The 19,415-nt window shown below is 39.5% G+C and overlaps 1 protein-coding gene across 1 annotated transcript in view; it reads right to left on the bottom strand.

Annotated features, from left to right (window-relative positions):
• Window positions 1-19,415, bottom strand: part of LOC140136472 (uncharacterized) — a 122,466-nt gene that overhangs the window by 14,041 nt on the left and 89,010 nt on the right. Inside the window, exons 32-42 of the mRNA XM_072158194.1 lie at window positions 17,778-17,891; window positions 16,210-16,332; window positions 15,519-15,537; window positions 14,152-14,429; window positions 12,947-13,066; window positions 12,133-12,252; window positions 11,135-11,257; window positions 8,996-9,109; window positions 7,485-7,604; window positions 6,836-6,949; window positions 1,161-1,403 (exon numbers count right to left, since the gene is read on the bottom strand). Of these exons, the coding sequence (XP_072014295.1) occupies window positions 1,161-1,403; window positions 6,836-6,949; window positions 7,485-7,604; window positions 8,996-9,109; window positions 11,135-11,257; window positions 12,133-12,252; window positions 12,947-13,066; window positions 14,152-14,429; window positions 15,519-15,537; window positions 16,210-16,332; window positions 17,778-17,891 (1,488 nt within the window). The remainder of the gene's footprint in view (window positions 1-1,160; window positions 1,404-6,835; window positions 6,950-7,484; window positions 7,605-8,995; window positions 9,110-11,134; window positions 11,258-12,132; window positions 12,253-12,946; window positions 13,067-14,151; window positions 14,430-15,518; window positions 15,538-16,209; window positions 16,333-17,777; window positions 17,892-19,415) is intronic.

The raw sequence follows: 19,415 nt of genomic DNA on the forward strand, positions 1-19,415 counted from the left end.
TTGTGTGATGATTGCATTAGCGTGAAAATCAGAGTTACAACTTTCGTTCCACAAGTTCTACTCGTAGTATTAGCTCTGCTTTAATGTATCGAGCACTCTGCACAAAGATAGTCATCTTTCTCAAAGTAAATTTTGAATATTTAAATATTGGCAGTGATTTACTCACTTGTTCTACTGACAGTGACAGTAAAGCGACACGATATATCAACCATACCAGCTACATCTACAGCTGTATAGATGACCATCGTGTTACCAAGACCAAACACACTATTAGGTGCATGATTGGATGTTAAGGTCACACCACCACCGCTTTTATCGGTTGCTATGGGCGGACGCCATGTTGCTTCTCCAGATGTTGCTGTAGCACCGATGGTTACTGTGATATCTTGTGGACATTGGGTTACTACAGGTGGTATGTTATTGACTACAGAGAGCAATGTTAGTTATGTTAGTAAACTATCACTATAAATTGTTAGTTAGATGTGAAATGTTATGAAAGTGTTGATTATTAGTGCATTTCATCAGAGCAATATCATGATAGATTCTATCACATTGTAGGCACTGCAGCATAATAGGAGCATATTCATGTGGTCCGAAGAGTGTGCAAGCACCCGAGATGAAATATAGTGAAAAATCATCTTATTTTATTTTAATCTATGCAGATAATGATAATGTTGCTCTAATTAAACACATGCGGAACAGCAGTATTAAGCAAACAGCTATGCTACCACAAATATTCATACTAAATTTTCTCAAAAAATTGGTATAAATATGAGTGCATTGATTCATGGAGGCATGTCTCTAGCCATATTCATTTGACTCACATTGAAAAAGGTTGTACCATACAAAGAGATTAAAACAAAGTTACTGTCCTTTGCCATGGATTGGTTATGGGGCCATAGTTGTCAGCGACAACCTGTGAAGTGTGCCGAGGCTTGTGGATCAAAAGCGTTGTGCCTGTGCGTAGCGCACTATAAATCGCTGCACCTTTTTAACAAACTGTACGGCATATACTTTGGCAAAGGAAAGTATACATTCCTCTTATTGTCATTACAAGTTATATTCAATTTACCATGCGAGGGTCTTTGAAAAAAGTTGACTAAAAGAAGGTAACATACTAGTGAAGTGAATATAAGATACACCTTTTTGGGTTTAATTACCTCGAACACCTGAGACTGTAAAGGTACACTCTGCTGTCATGCCATGTCTATCTTCAAAAACATATCGGGCAGTTATGGATTCATCAGGAGTAATATACCGAGGCTGTATTTGACTACTAAACTGCATAAAAACGTCCTCGCCTGCAGCTGTTGGCTCATCCCAAGTGATTAAATGGAAAAAACCTTGTGGTGGTATGGGTACTTGCTTGTTTTCACAACCAGATATCACTGGTCCACCTTGTCCTGGAAACATTGGATTAGAAACAAAATTATGATCAGATAAAATAACCATTATTATCCTTATGTTCTTTATTGTTCATTACCTAATGTTTTGACTATAAATATATATATATATCTATAAATATACAAAGTAATGAACTAAAGTTTCTTCAGAGAGTGCTCAACTTTAAGTGTAAAGGAGCGATAAATAAATAAATATACAGATGGATCAGTTCATTAAATATATGACTGTCACATTCACAATTTAACCCTAACTGAATCAAACATCAAAAACCTCAATTCACAAAGCATCAGCAAGCATAGGTATCCCAAATGATGCAATTGTGTCATCATGCAAATGACATTATAGGCATGGAAAGCTTGGCCAGCCAAGGTAGATCCCCATGGCAAGTGATCATGGTTCAAAAATACTACACAAGAGAAAAAGTTTTCTTCTTCTTTCTTTCTTCCTTCCTCTCGACAAAAAGCCCCTGAGGTGTTAGAGTTAATGGCATTTACATCAAAGCTGATTAAATGTTATTTATCATAAATTAAAAAAAAAACACCCTGAAATTTGACTTACACAAACACCAAAACATACAGTTGTTGTATAATGATACCATTATTGTTTCACTACCACTGAGATTTTTTAATTCATTTCATTTAATCAAGATACACAAAACATTAATAGCCAATGGACTATTCCACACTACTCTATTTGTGAACAAATTACAAAACCAACCAAATTCAACAGCTTGCACTATCCCATTTCAAAGTTGGTACTCTCTGATCCTACCTCAATGACCAACACACAAACATGGTAAAGTTGGTACTCTCTGATCCTACCTCAATGACCAACACACAAACATGGCAAAGTTGGTACTCTCTGATCCTACCTCACTGACCAACACACAAACGTGGTAAAGTTGGTACTCTTTGATCCTACCTCAATGACCAACACACAAACATGGTAAAGTTGGTACTCTCTGATCCTACCTCAATGACCAACACACAAACATGGTAAAGTTGGTATTCTTTGATTCTACCTCACTGACCAACACAAACATGGTAAAGTTGGTACTCTCTGATCTTACCTCAATGACCAACACACAAACATGGTAAAGTTGGTACTCCCTGATCCTATCTCACTGACCAACACACAAACATGGTAAAGTTGGTACTCTTTGATCCTACCTTAATGACCAACACACAAACATGGTAAAGTTGGTACTCTCTGATCCTACCTCAATGACCAACACACAAACATGGTAAAGTTGGTACTCTCTGATCCTACCTTAATGACCAACACACAAACGTGGTAAAGTTGGTATTCTCTGATCCTACCTCAATGACCAACACACAAACATGGTAAAGTTGGTACTCTCTGATCCTACCTTAATGACCAACACACAAACGTGGTAAAGTTGGTACTCTTTGATCCTACCTCAATGACCAACACACAAACATGGCAAAGTTGGTACTCTCTGATCCTACCTTACTGACCAACACACAAACATGGTAAAGTTGGTTTTCTCTGATCCTACCTCACTGACCAACACACAAACATGGTAAAGTTGGTACTCCTTGATTCTACTTCAATGACCAACACACAAACATGGCAAAGTTGGTACCCTCTGATCCTACCTTACTGACCAACACACAAACATGGTAAAGTTGGTACTCTCTGATCCTACCTCATTGACCAACACACAAACATGGTAAAGTTGGTACTCTCTGATCCTACCTCAATGACCAACACACAAACATGGTAAAGTTGGTAGTCTCTGATCCTACCTCATTGACCAACACACAAACATGGTAAAGTTGGTACTCCTTGATCCTACCTCAATGACCAACACACAGACATGGTAAAGTTGGTACTCCTTGATCCTACCTCAATGACCAACACACAAACATGGTAAAGTTGGTACTATCTGATCCTACCTCAATGACCAACACACAAACATGGTAAAGTTGGTACTCTCTGATCCTACCTTAATGACCAACACACAAACATGGTAAAGTTGGTACTCCCTGATCCTACCTCACTGACCAACACATAAACATGGTAAAGTTGGTACTCTCTGATCCTACCTCAATGACCAACACACAAACATGGTAAAGTTGGTACTCTATGATCCTACCTCACTGACCAACACACAAACATGGTAAAGTTGGTACTCTTTGATCCTACCTCAATGAGCAACACACAAACATGGTCAAGTTGATACTCTCTGATCCTATCTCACTGACCAACAAACAAACATGGTAAAGTTGATACTCTCTGATCCTACCTCTATGACCAACACAAAAACATGGTAAAGTTGGTATTCTATGATCCTACCTCACTGACCAACACACAAACATGGTAAAGTTGGCATTTTCTGATCCTACCTCAATGACCAACACACAAACATGGTAAAGTTGGTACTCTCTGTTCCTACCTCTATGACCAACACACAAACATGGTAAAGTTGATACTCTCTGATCCTACCTCAATGACCAACACACAAACATGGTAAAGTTGGTACTCTATGATCCTACCTCAATGACCAACACACAAACATGGCAAAGTTGGTACTCTCTGATCCTACCTCACTGACCAACACACAAACATGGTAAAGTTGATACTCTTTGATCCTACCTCAATGACCAACACACAAACATGGTAAAGTTGGTACTCTATGATCCTACCTCACTGACCAACACACAAACATGGTAAAGTTGGTACTCTTTGATCCTACCTCTATGACCAACACACAAACATGGTAAAGTTGGTACTCTATGATCCTACCTCACTGACCAACACACAAACATGGTAAAGTTGGTACTCTTTGATCCTACCTCAATGACCAACACACAAACATGGTAAAGTTGGTACTCTCTGATCCTACCTCAATGACCAACACATAAACATGGTAAAGTTGGTACTCTATGATCCTACCTCAATGACCAACACACAAACTTGGTAAAGTTGGTACTCTCTGATCCTACCTCAATGACCAACACATAAACATGGTAAAGTTGGTAATCTCTGATCCTACCTCAATGACCAACATATAAACATGGTAAAGTTGGTACTCTATGATCCTACCTCAATGACCAACACACAAACATGGTAAAGTTGGTACTCTCTGATCCTACCTCAATGACCAACACATAAACATGGTAAAGTTGGTACTCTCTGATCCTACCTCAATGACCAACACATAAACATGGTAAAGTTGGTACTCTCTGATCCTACCTCACTGACCAACACACAAACATGGTAAAGTTGGTACTCTCTGATCCTACCTCAATGACCAACACATAAACATGGTAAAGTTGGTACTATTTGATCCTACCTCAATGACCAACACACAAACATGGTAAAGTTGGTACTCTCTGATCCTACCTCACTGACCAACACACAAACATGGTAAAGTTGGTACTCTTTGATTCTACCTCAATGACCAACACACAAACATGGTAAAGTTGGTATTCTCTGATCCTACCTCAATGACCAACACACAAACATGGTAAAGTTGGTACTTTCTGATCCTACCCCAATGACCAACACACAAACATGGTAAAGTTGGTATTCTCTGATCCTACCTCACTGACAAATACACAAACATGGTTAAGTTGGTATTCTCTGATCCTACCTCACTGACCAACACACAAACATGGTAAAGTTGGTACTCTCTGATCCTACCTCAATGACCAACACATAAACATGGTAAAGTTGGTACTCTCTGATCCTACCTCACTGACCAACACACAAACATGGTAAAGTTGGTACTCTCTGATCCTACCTCAATGACCAACACATAAACATGGTAAAGTTGGTACTCTCTGATCCTACCTCAATGACCAACACACAAACATGGTAAAGTTGGTATTCTCTGATCCTACCTCAATGACCAACACACAAACATGGTAAAGTTGGTACTTTCTGATCCTACCCCAATGACCAACACACAAACATGGTAAAGTTGGTATTCTCTGATCCTACCTCACTGACAAATACACAAACATGGTTAAGTTGGTATTCTCTGATCCTACCTCACTGACCAACACACAAACATGGTAAAGTTGGTACTCTCTGATCCTACCTCAATGACCAACACACAAACATGGTAAAGTTGGTACTCATTGATCCTACCTCAATGACCAACACACAAACATGGTAAAGTTGGTACTCTCTGATCCTACCTCACTGACCAACACACAAACATGGTAAAGTTGGTACTCTTTGATCCTACCTCAATGACCAACACACAAACATGGTAAAGTTGGTACTCTTTGATCCTACCTCAATGACCAACACACAAACATGGTAAAGTTGGTACTCTCTGATCCTACCTCACTGACCAACACACAAACATGGTAAAGTTGGTACTCTTTGATCCTGCCTCAATGACCAACACACAAACATGGTAAAGTTGGTACTCTCTGATCCTACCTCACTGACCAACACACAAACATGGTAAAGTTGGTACTCTTTGATCCTACCTCAATGACCAACACACAAACATGGTAAAGTTGGTATTCTCTGATCCTACCTCAATGACCAACACACAAACATGGTAAAGTTGGTACTTTCTGATCCTACCCCAATGACCAACACACAAACATGGTAAAGTTGGTATTCTCTGATCCTACCTCACTGACAAATACACAAACATGGTTAAGTTGGTATTCTCTGATCCTACCTCACTGACCAACACACAAACATGGTAAAGTTGGTACTCTCTGATCCTACCTCAATGACCAACACACAAACATGGTAAAGTTGGTACTCATTGATCCTACCTCAATGACCAACACACAAACATGGTAAAGTTGGTACTCTCTGATCCTACCTCACTGACCAACACACAAACATGGTAAAGTTGGTACTCTTTGATCCTACCTCAATGACCAACACACAAACATGGTAAAGTTGGTACTCTCTGATCCTACCTCAATGACCAACACACAAACATGGTAAAGTTGGTACTCTCTGATCCTACCTCACTGACCAACACACAAACATGGTAAAGTTGGTACTCTCTGATCCTACCTCAATGACCAACACACAAACATGGTAAAGTTGGTATTCTCTGATCCTACCTCACTGACCAACACACAAACATGGCAAAGGTGGTACTCTCTGATCCTACCTCAATGACCAACACACAAACATGGTAAAGTTGGTACTCTCTGATCCTACCTCAATGACCAACACACAAACATGGTAAAGTTGGTATTCTCTGATCCTACCTCACTGACCAACACACAAACATGGTAAAGTTGGTACTCTTTGATCCTACTCACTGACCAACACACAAACATGGTAAAGTTGGTATTCTCTGATCCTACCTCAATGACCAACACACAAACATGGTAAAGTTGGTACTCTCTGATCTTACCTCACTGATAGTAACACAAATCTTGATAACTTGTTATGTAACAAATGTGAAAAGAAAACTCACTTATTTCACAGTTCCTTCCAGAGTAGCCAACGGCACATGAACAGATATATTGTGCACCTGCAGTAGTAGAACAGGTTGCTCCATTCAGACATGGGTCATTTGCACATGCATCAGCTGTAACAAGAAATCAATATATAAAAAAGGTATTGAGAGACAGTGCTGATACTGAGTTTTTTGATGACAAAGATTAAGATTTGTGTATGATTTTATTGAAATATAAATAAATGTATTCCCATCTCAAAATGCCTTTGCCATATGTGACACGATCAAGGGAAATGAGTCGGATGTCGGTAATATTGATTTTGAGATATTGGCAAAGAAAGTGTGAAATTTCTTTTGTTTTATATTGTTTTCAGCGATTGATAAATTGATGTAATTTCACACAAAAAAGTTGTATCAACATGAGGTTTTCAGTTTCTGGAAGCTCTAAATGTCCTCTTAAAAACATGTGTAAAACTCATTTTCGACCAGGGCCGACATGTGACTCATTCCCCTTGATCATGTCACATATTTGCCAAGTCAACACTGGTCTGTCCATACTGGCAAGGGTTTAGCAGTATACAAAACCTCACACACATACCAAAAAAGAAAGAGGACCTTGCATTTTACAAGTCTAGCCCTCCTGTCTCCTCCCTTCCCCAAAGCTTACCTTGCTCACAGTTGGTACCAGTAAAACCACTTGGACAGTCACAGCGATAACCTGAGGCAGTTGACACGCAGGTGGCGCCGTTCTGACAAGGACGATTTTGGCAGAAATCAAAAGCATTGTCTGAAAACATGCACAATTATTTTGTAATTAGTTATTCAAATTATTCAAGTGTACAAACAAATTTTGTAAGGAAATGTATGCATATTGCTAAAGTACATATTTATAGAAAAAAACAACAACAACAAATAAACATTCAAATACACCAAAGTTTATTTCATATATGGCACAAACATTTTTTGTACAAATTTTACCATATTTATGTTTTATCTGTGAATTCAGAACTTTTTTTCTTTCATGTAAATGATGCTAACAGGAATATTTTGTTTTAAAGTTTTTATCATAAACACCTCAAAAGAAATAAGTCCCCCTCGGAACATGTCGTCATAACATCGTAAGGTTTCATTTTGTACCAACAAAACTAAATTTGAAATAATTATATGACTGTTTACTAAGTGCTGTTTGAAAATGAGAGATTTCCATGACTTCAGGGCTGAATGAGCCTAAATTGAAGGCAAAAACTGCCCTTTTCAAAAGTCACAAAGTAGGCCTATGCTTGTCACAAAAGTTGATTCATGGCTTGTTACTAATGGAAAACCCCATGTGTTTGAGTGCAGTTTAAAATCCTCACCAAGTGAACATTTACTGTAATGTGTATCGATTCTTGATCATTCAGCCATGCAAATCCCTTGGTGCAGAGTTCCAGTCGGCACAGTGAGTTGTAAGATGGTCAGTTCCATTCCTTGTCACAATACGCCTTGCAGTTAACAAGCATAGGCCTACTTTGTGACTTTTGGAAAGGGCACTTTTTGTCTTCAATTTAGGCTCATTCAGCCCTGAAGTCATGGAAATCTCTCATTTTCACACAGCACTTAGTAAACAGTCATATAATTATTTCAAATTTAGTTTTGTTGGTACAAAACAAAACCTTACGATGTTATGACGACATGTTCAGAGGGGGACTTATTTCTTTTGAGGTGTTTAGAACTTGATCAAAGGAGTGTGACCCATTGACAGCCTCATTCCCCAATTTTTTTCATCAAACACTGATATTTAGGTACAAAAACCCCAATGCTGTGATTTATAGTGCGCTACACACAGGCACAATGCCTAGACATTGATCCACAAGTCTCAGCACACTTTACAGGTTGTCGCTGACCACTACGGCCCCACATCATTCCATAAACCATTAAACAACAATTCAGGGACTTTGCTGCTTCAAGACAGACACCCTAGACATTCTACAAATAGCCTTCGCAACCAGGATCGGCTCCCCGAGTTTCGTACGGGTTACAACGAGACAAATTAGCAGTAAGTTCCTTGTCCAGGGGAATTTCAAGCTAACTCAACTTTTCCACGAGAGCATACTAGGCACCGCCAGGTTCGAACCCGCAACCTCTCACACCATCTTGATAACTTGTGATGTAACAAATTAATATGAGAAGGAAACTCACTTATTTCACAGTTCCTTCCAGAGTAGCCAACGGCACATGAACAGATATATTGTGTGCCTGCAGTAGTAGAACAGGTTGCTCCATTCAGACATGGGTTATTTGCACATGCACCAGCTGTAACAAGAAATCAATATAGGAAAAAGGTGTTGAGTTTCTGCTGACCAAGATAACAATTTTAATGAAAGATAAATAAAAAAAAGTCTGTTACTGACTCATGGATTTTGAGTAAAACATTCAAGAACTTACTTCAGTTCTGTTCCGAATAATGATCGTTGACATTTTTTCCTTTATACATGCATACCTAGGTTCTAAGTCTAACAAATTGCACCAAAGAAAATAGGAATTGGAATCTTTTAAAAAAGAAATTCTGTAAAAATACCATGACATTTAATGACATTAAACAGAGCTTCATCAAAAATCTCATACTATGAGATAAGACACTCTATACAAACGGCCTATACGTACCATGCATGCATGTACACTGAAGTTGAGGACAGCAAAATTGTTATTCTTAATAAAATTAATAATTAATAAATTATCCATGATGTGAAGGACATGCAGAACCAATCACAGAACAGAGTTTTGTATGTCAGGACCAGCACAACTGGTTGTGCAGGAGACCAGCCCGGGTTTGCACAATAATTTATTGATTTAGGACCCGGTGCTTAATCTCGCCGATTACCTCTGCGTCGTCTCGCAGCATTTCGATGGCTCTACTGCGTCTTGCAGTTTCAAGCCGCAGCACGCCGATGAATTAATATAGTGTAGCCATATACCTGGTTGCGAATTCGCGAGCAGTTATGGGCATCGAGTTCGCAACATCTTGCCATCTTCTTGCTCTGCGGTTTGCCATTCATTACTCAAAACCTTTATATTAATGGTTATTGTAGTACGTGCTTGAGTTTACTCACCGTGAGCAATTTGCGGATCAGTCGATATAATCCGCAAAGAATCAACGCACTCAAGGACACTAATTTGTAAGGGTATTGTTGTCAAGTGTTATAAGCCGGTTGCGAGAAATGTAGGAGTTGGGCCGATCAAGCCGATGAACGGGTGACTGAACATGGCTTTTCATCGAGCAGACACACATTTTGTTAGTGCATATCGCAACAGTATTTTATTTCTCAGCATAGGCGCATCGGCTTGGGTCTGCGTCTTGGGTTGCGGGCACGCCGCAGACTTTATCGGCGAGATTAAGCACCCAGACCTTATTGAGAATCACATCCATATAAGGTATGTGTACTGTCATATATGGTATATGTGTACTGTCCATGACTGTCCTCAAACCAGCTCCAGATTGTCTCGGGCCTGGCTTCATGCCAAGTACTGATTCTCTGTTCCTTTCCACATTGTGATGAAATCAAGAGAGCACAAATATCTGATTTGCAGCATATTATTTATTTATTTAAATAAAAATGAGAAAATAATATCAGTATAAGAAGATTCCCAATGCATTTTGATCAATATAGTTGGTAATATATAAGCACAATTGCCTTAATCTTGAAAAAGAAACATTCAAGCAAATTAATTAACTGATTTGTATATACCAAAATGCAAAAACCTAATCATTTGTTCTGCATGATCAAAGCCCAACAATGCGTAACTACTTTGTGTCACTGCTTCCTAATTCACAGACATTTGGTATCCTTGGTAACCATCTTATTATCTGACATAAGATGAGTAAAAATCCACTGGTTTTCATGCAAATCTCCCAAGTCCAACTGGTCCTGTCTAGCATGTTAATCAGAACATGTCTAAACATAGCATCAAATGGTTCTCAAAAAAGATTGCCTATTATTCATTCTACCCTATACTATAATACTTTCATTCACAGTAATGAACCACATACAACAATCCTTTCCTCAACATCTTATTTCTCATTTCCACCCCTGTCCTCTCCACACCCTGCATTTGCCCTTTGCATGGATCTGCCATCTTGCTGCCAAAACGAGGTTCTCCCTCCAAAGGCATGCACAAAATGTGTATTCTTGTTTCTTGTGCTTTTCTAGCAACATGTCAAAAGGCTTTTGGAAAGCGTACACATTAATTAAAGCATGCGCTTGACAGGTGTACACACACACACACGCTATGCAGGTTGAACCTTCTTTTGAGATGACTGTGTTATCGGTGTATACTCACCACCAAATTGACAGAATTGTCCATTGAAACCAGCTGGACAAGTACACACATATCCTCTGTTAGTAAAACTACATGCTGCTCCATTCTGACATGGGTTGGGGTTACATTCCTGCCCACTGCTGCCTGTTACATGAAACAGATTGTGAAAAAAATGTCAATTTGACATGGATGAGCTCAAGTAGGCTGTTATCACCTGTTTTGATGAGAAATCTGATATTTTCAGGTTGCTTACATCTTGTATTGTCATGAGATTAACTCTCTTCACACAGGTGTCGACTGCAGACGACAAGTTTCAATTTATTTTTAAAAATTCAAAAATTTCAGAAACGTAAATTTTCATGACCATATTTGGAATCAGCGTGAAAAATGCATTAAAATGAGTACAAACAAGCCTAGTATTGGTTCAGTGGTTTTTGAGATAGGTCGTGATATTTTGAGAAAATATAAAACTTGGGACTTCTTATGTTGAAGCCTATGACTAGCATGCAAAGCATTAAGATCATGTCTTCAACTGGAATAACACATTGCTTCACTTGTCTGTAACCCATGGTGCATTACCTCATAATTCATGACTATTCTCATAAAGCAGCTATAACCCCAGGAGAACTACCTGCCAATTGGCCAAAAAGAAGTTGTCATTATCAATTGGACCAATCAGAAACATTGTTAGAATAATTTCAACACGCAAAAAAAAATGGGGTGAATTATTTGCAAAGCTCCATTCTGATTGGTGATTTAAGTGAAGATATCATTGAACTGACCAATCAGAGGCAATGTTAGATCAGCAGGTAGTGCTCAGGGGGTTAATTTTAAACCCACCTGTTTTCAGTTGATGCTTTTCTCTGTATTCCCATCTCAGAATCCCTTTGATAAGTCAACACTAGTCTGCCCATATTGGCAAGGGTTTATACAAAGCCTCACCCACAAGAACAAAGAGGACATTGCAAAACATTTGACACGTCTAACCCCGGCATGTCTCCCCTTTCCCCAAAGCTTACCTTGCTCACAGTTGGTTCCAGTATAACCACTTGGACAGTCACAGCGATAACCTGAGTTAGTTGACACGCAGGTGGCGCCATTTTGACAAGGACGACTTTGGCAGAAATCAAAAGCATTGTCTGAAAACAAAGACAATCATATTGCATTTAGTTACTCAAATTATTCAAATTTTATAAGGAAATGTATGCATATTGCTGAAACAACTTTTTCAGGAAAAAACAAAATTGGGGTTCATTAATAGAATTGAGGGCATGCTCGATTGTTTATTGTGGACAGCTTTTTGGTCAGGGGAGGGCAAAATAAAATTTCGGGGCACAGACGAAAAAAGATTACAGTTGCATCATACAATACAGACTGTATGTCTTCAAGCCTCCAAAAAAGGCTTTATTGCAACGATGTGTGTGAGAAGCATGCAAAAATGTGGTATTTTACACTATTTTTGCCCATTATCAGAATGGAAAGGGCTTTACCTTTACAATATTCATATTTTACACTATTTTGGCCCCATGATCGGGCTGAATTTTGGTAGAAAGGGGCTCCTTGCCCCTTTTCTTTTCCTTTGCCCTCCTGATTTTCTCTTTTATTTTTTGTCAAAGGGGCACTTTTTTCTTTCATATTTTTGTCAGGGGGGCACTGAGTGACAAATGTTATTAACAAAATAATCCATTCTCAGATTGCAATATATTTTGTATACAAAATAGGGTTTTCAGCAATTGAGAGAGTTTTAAAAATGTACTGGCTCTTAATCAACTAAGAGTATAAACAGACATTTCAACAACTTGTGTGATATCAGAAATGTGAAGAAAAACTCACTTTCGCAGTTCCTTCCCGTGTACCCACTGACACATGTACAGGTATATTGCATGCCTACAGAAGAGCACATTCCTCCGTTTCGACATGGGGTATTTGCGCAGCCATCAGGACCATCTGAGACTACAACATGAAATAAATATATAAAAGAGAAAAGCATAATTATTCTTGATGACCCTTAATTGACCAATGTTGACAATATGCTGTTTTCTTATACAATTTTTACAAATGTGCCTGGTGCCGTTAACCCCATGAGCACTACCTGCCAAACTAACATTGCCTCTGATTGGTCAATTACATGATATCTTTACTTTATTCACCAATCAGAATGGAGCTTTGCAAATAATTCATCCCAATTTTTTTTTGCGTGGTGAAGTTATTCTAGCAATGTTGCTGATTGGTCCAATTGATAATGAAAATTCTTTTTGGACAATCGGCAGGTAGTTCTCATGGGATTGAAATAGTGCAATGTGTTGTTTTCTTACAATTGTGTCCCAACCTAAGGGGCTCAAACACTCATAGAACCACATATAGCCAATCAGAAAAGCCATCAGAAAAATATGTGGAGTGCATAAATATAATTGCACTCGCATGCAATTTCACATACTAAGTGCTGTGCGTTAGCGTCTTGCAGGATTGATTCGGTTTTTTGGGGACAACCTTGTTTGTTTGTCCGGGTGGACACACATTTATGTCCTGATGGGACCAGGCTCAAGCAAATTGTGTAAGCCAAGCCTTAAAAGCTTATATAAGCAAGCTGGCCTATATGAAGAGAAAAGAAAGAAACAGGATTGAGGAAAAAGAACAAGGAAAAGAAGGCTACTCCCAACAAATCAATTGTATAATTTTACTTTTAGCCCTTGGGTCGAGAAATTTGGGAATTCTTATTCCATGCCCGATACCCACAGCAGCTGAAGGGAGTATCTCATCATGCATCTGCTTGCTCCATAGCAAATACATACAAAACATAAGTAAGAGCGGCTTAGATATTGAGAGCTATGGATAGTTTCACAATACTTTGGAGATCATATTTTTTCAAACAAAAGTTTTAACTCCCCTGATATAAGCGAGTAATTGAAAGTTGAAGTGAGGGATTTTGTGTACACTTTCTATGGCAAGTGCAGTTCTACTGTGGTACTGCAGAGCATGATGGGATACACCTATCTGCTGCTGTGCCCGATACCTTGGTCAATGTCAATGGCTCTTACCTACTGCGCTAACATTAAAAGAACAAGTGACTTCATTTCTAGCGTTATCCATGAATATATATTGTATAGTGACTGGGTCAGTTCCAACTTGAATGAAGAGAGATGGTGTATTCAGGGACTTGTATCTCATTGTCACTTGGTTTGGTCTATCATCTGTTGCATCTGGTTCTTCCCAATCCACGAGTATGAAATTGAAACCTGGTGGCGCAGGTTTACGGATGTCGTCTGGGCAGGAATGAACTCTTGGGGCGTTACGTCTATTCCGTTGAAAGGGAGACCTGTAATAAGTTGACAAAATTGATAAGATAAATTTTGAAAGAATTTAACATATCTGTAATGGATAAATGGCAAAACCATAAGCTGATAGTATTACTTTCTATATGAACCATTATATTTTGTCGGCAGAGTGCAAGACTATCAAAGGTGCAGTAGAATGCAATAGCTGCCGTTTGCAATATTTCAATAAATGTACTCATTTTTGATCAGTAACAAATGAAGAACCCAAACTACATGTAAAGGTGATACCTTAGGTTGGTTAAAGGCCATCAGGAAAGTAATGCAGATCAACAATTTATGATGAGGGTGGTTGTGCGCGACGTGCGCGCGTGGTTTCGATACCCCGTCCCACCACCGTGTTGCGCCCTTGGGCAAGGCACTTTGCCTCGCTTGCCTCACCCACCCAGGTGCAATGGGAAGCTGTTAGGGGAAGTCACAGTCGTTGTACTGATGGACCCTGCGCCACTTGTAGGCTGCAAACATGGTTCCGACATATTCTAATGACGGCGGAATAAATGTGAAGCGCTTTGAGGCTGTTTACGGCATAAAGCGCTATATAAATATCTACATTTATTTTTATTTATTTATTTATTTGTGCTGCAAACAATAGCTGTTTTACATAAGGCAGCTATTACATTCTACTGCACTTACGATAGTGTTGCACTCTGCCGACGATTTGTTAAAGGCTTAATGTACGATTTCCTTCAAATTTTAAATTTGTCATTATATACTCAAAATGCTGAAATAATACTAGTAATAATGATCGGGAATGGTTTCTGTCCATTTTGAGCTGAAATAACGAGGTAACGTGAAAGAAACACTGCTTGTTATTTTGGCCGTGTAACACGCAGTTCTATGGGCGGACATAAAGTCATAATTTCTTGAATTATGACTTTATGTCGAACTTTGCTCTGTTTACCTACAAACACAACAAATTTGGCTGATTCCATTTAGGTGCAAGTTGTGACATGTGTAAACATTACAAATATGCCAAAAAATCAGGTTTGAAAAAATTAACCAAATTCATATTATAAGATCGTACATTATGACTTTAACCTCAAAGTGTTTTGGCCAGATATGTTGTTTATTACATGAACAGAACCAGGAGTCCTGATATTTCATGATGAGATTCAATTAGCCAATAACAGCTCTCTTTTCATAATTCAATTAGCCAATCAAATAAAGCTCCCCTTTCATAATTTACACAGTACATGCACTATACATCAGCAACGAAATGCAATATAACTGATGCAGAAATATCAACATAGACTTGCCACACACAAAAGAAACAAAACAACCTCCCCCTCCAGAAAAACAACCTCCCCTCCAGAAAAAAACAACCTCCCCGCCAGAAAAAAACAACCTCCCCGCCAGAAAAAAACAACCTCCCCCTCAAAAAAAACCAACCTCCCACTTAAAAGTAAAAAAAACTTCCCCACCAGAAAAAACAACCTCCCCTCAAGAAAAAACAACCTCCCCCTCCAGAATAAACAACATCCCCCTCAAGAAAAAACAACCTCCCCCTCAAGAAAAAACAACCTCCCCTCCAGAAAAACCAACCTCCCGCCAGAAAAAACAACCTCCCCGCCAGAAAAAACAACCTCCCCACCAGAAAAAACAACCTCCCCCGCCAGAAAAAACAACCTCCCCCTCAAGAAAAAACAACCTCCCCCCAGAAAAAACAACCTCCCCCTCAAGAAAAAACAACCTCCCCACAAGAAAAAAACAACCTCCCTCAAGAAAAAACAACCTCCCCCTCCAGGAAAAATTCCAAACACTTACTTTGTTCACATTCAAAGCCATAGAAACCAGAAGTACATGCACAGTAGTAGCCACGACCTCTAGTTGAGCATGTTGCGCCATTCTGACATGGGGTATTATCACATCCATTGGCAGATACAGTCTCTGTAATGTAAAGATGACAAATCTATCAAAAGTGTGCAAGACGCTCTCTTTATATTTTTTATCTGTGGCATACCATGGCCACCCATAGCCCGGGGGGCTGAAGATAATTAAATTTTGCCGCCCCTTCCGCAAAAGCCCGAAAAGGTTGACCCAATTTTTTTTCTGGTCGTTTGAAAAAGTGAAGAGCGCAAAAAAAAAAAAAAGGATTATAAGCGCTAGCGCCTAAAAGCAACTCATAATGTATACAACAAATTTTTTTCAAACATTTTTCAAATTTGTCCACCTTTTTTTTTTTACAAATTCTTTTTGGTTTTCCTCTTTTTGCCACCCTTTCTTCTTACGCCTCCCCCTTATTTTTGGCCACCCCTTGCTTATGTGCATGTTTATATTACCACAGGCTGGCTGACAAACACTAAGGCTGGACTCATCTAGTGGATTTCTTTGTGGTCAATTGTTTGAAACCATTTACCCATATTACAAATGTTTGAACCCCAGCAGTATCATGATGTATAGTTACTAGGCAAGGTTCCAGAGCAATGCATGCCCTTTACCTCTATTTCATTTCTCCACCCTTTTCTTTTGGCGATGTAATGTTTGTGTGCAAAATATTTCTTGGTGATTGCTTTGCTTGGCAAAATATTTGTATATATATTCTGCTAACAGAACAAAATTACAAGACAGTGGTTTATAGGACAATGTAATACACATATTCATGCATAACTCGTAAACACAAAATCGGAATCAACTGACATTTTGAGAATAAGATCCATTTGTGGATATCTTTTGAAACATCCATAAAAAAGGATGATAGGATCACAAAGTTTTGATAATGAATATGGTCACTGACATCCCTTGTGGCTGAGGAGTGATAGATTACAAAGAGTTCTGTGACATGGAGTTATAGATCACAAGGAGTTCTGTGACATGGAGTTATAGATCACAAGGAGTTCTGTGACATGGAGTTATAGATCACAAGGAGTTATGTGACATGGAGTTATAGATCACAAGGAGTTCTGTGTCATGGAGTTATAGATCACAAGGAGTTCTGTGACATGGAGTTATAGATCACAAGGAGTTATGTGACATGGAGTTATAGATCACAAGGAGTTCTGTGACATGGAGTTATAGATCACACGGAGTTATGTGACATGGAGTTATAGATCACAAGGAGTTCTGTGACATGGAGTTATGTATCCATTTGACCTTCTCCTCACCCGTGTCGACTGCAGACGACAAGTTGAAATTTTCTTTAAAAGTTAACAAATTTCAAAATTGTACATTTTCATGACCATATTTGGAATAAACATGAAAAATGCATTAAACAAAGTACAAGAAGCCTAGTATTGGGGCAGTGGTTCTTGAGTCTTGAGTTAGCTCTTGATATTTTGAGAAAATATCTCAAAACTTGGAACTTTTTATGTTGAAGCCCCTACCCTAAAGCTTACCTCTCTCACAGTTGGCACCAGTAAAACCTCCTGGGCAAGTGCAGATGTAACCAGTGGTAGTATAACGACAGGTGGCGCCATTCTGACAAGGGGTACTTTGGCAGAAATCAACAACTGAAACAAAGAATGGGAAAGTTAGTATTGCTAACTTGCTTTATTGTTCAGCAGTGCAGAGCGCCCTCTGGCTACCTACGTTTGTCACCCTCTATTGTCGAGATTCCACAATTGACTGTTCCATTTTTAGCATCTTCAGTTTTCTAGCTGCTACTTGCAATGAGAGTTTTAGATTTCAAACTAGGGGTGATAGAATATATAACAATTTGAACATTTCAGAATAACCCCCTGTAAAAATGGTCTGATACCACATGTACAGTTTTTCCTAAAGAGTCAAAAAGTGAAAACACCCCTTTTATAAAATTGTATAATCAGGTTTCAAGTTATTTTTTCACTGTTTCATTCTTATTTTTTAAGATAAATTAATGTATTTATCTTAAATAGCTTCAAATTAGATTAATTCAAGCTTTACAGGCTTGTAACAGGTGTCTGGGAGACCTGTTTTTAGGGAGGCCTGTGTGTGCAAGGTGTCACCAGTTGTTTTTAGGGAGGCCTGTGTGTGCAAGGTGTCACCAGTTGTTTTTAGTGAGGCCTGGGTGGGCAAGGTGTCACCAGTTGTTTTTAGGGAGGCCTGTGTGTGCAAGGTGTCACCAGTTGTTTTTAGTGAGGCCTGTGTGGGCAAGGTGTCACCAGTTGTTTTTAGGGAGGCCTGTGTGTGCAAGGTGTCACCAGTTGTTTTTAGGGAGGCCTGTGTGGGCAAGGTGTCACCAGTTGTTTTAGGGAGGCCTGTGTGTGCAAGGTGTCACCAGTTGTTTTTAGGGAGGCCTGTGTGGGCAAGGTGTCACCAGTTGTTTTTAGTGAGGCCTGTGTGTGCAAGGTGTCACCAGTTGTTTTTAGGGAGGCCTGTGTGGGCAAGGTGTCACCAGTTGTTTTTAGTGAGGCCTGTGTGTGCAAGGTGTCACCAGTTGTTTTTAGTGAGGCCTGTGTGTGCAAGGTGTCACCAGTTGTTTTTAGTGAGGCCGGTGTGTGCAAGGTGTCACCAGTTGTTTTTAGGGAGGCCTGTGTGTGCAAGGTGTCACCAGTTGTTTTTAGGGAGGCCTGTGTGGGCAAGGTGTCACCAGTTGTTTTTAGTGAGGCCTGTGTGTGCAAGGTGTCACCAGTTGTTTTTAGGGAGGCCTGTGTGGGCAAGGTGTCACCAGTTGTTTTTAGTGAGGCCTGTGTGGGGTGTCAGGCCTGTGTGGGCAAGGTGTCACCAGTTGTTTTTAGGGAGGCTTGTGTGTGCAAGGTGTCACCAGTTGTTTTTAGTGAGGCCTGTGTGGGCAAGGTGTCACCAGTTGTTGTTAGGGAGGCCTGTGTGGGCAAGGTGTCACCAGTTGTTTTTAGGGAGGCCTGTGTGGGCAAGGTGTCACCAGTTGTTTTTAGGGAGGCCTGTGTGTGCAAGGTGTCACCAGTTGTTTTTAGTGAGGCCTGTGTGGGCAAGGTGTCACCAGTTGTTTTTAGTGAGGCCTGTGTGTGCAAGGTGTCACCAGTTGTTTTTAGGGAGGCCTGTGTGTGCAAGGTGTCACCAGTTGTTTTTAGTGAGGC

The sequence above is a fragment of the Amphiura filiformis genome, chromosome 16 (genome assembly GCF_039555335.1).
Source record: "Amphiura filiformis chromosome 16, Afil_fr2py, whole genome shotgun sequence".
Classification (NCBI taxonomy): Eukaryota; Metazoa; Echinodermata; class Ophiuroidea; order Amphilepidida; family Amphiuridae; genus Amphiura; species Amphiura filiformis.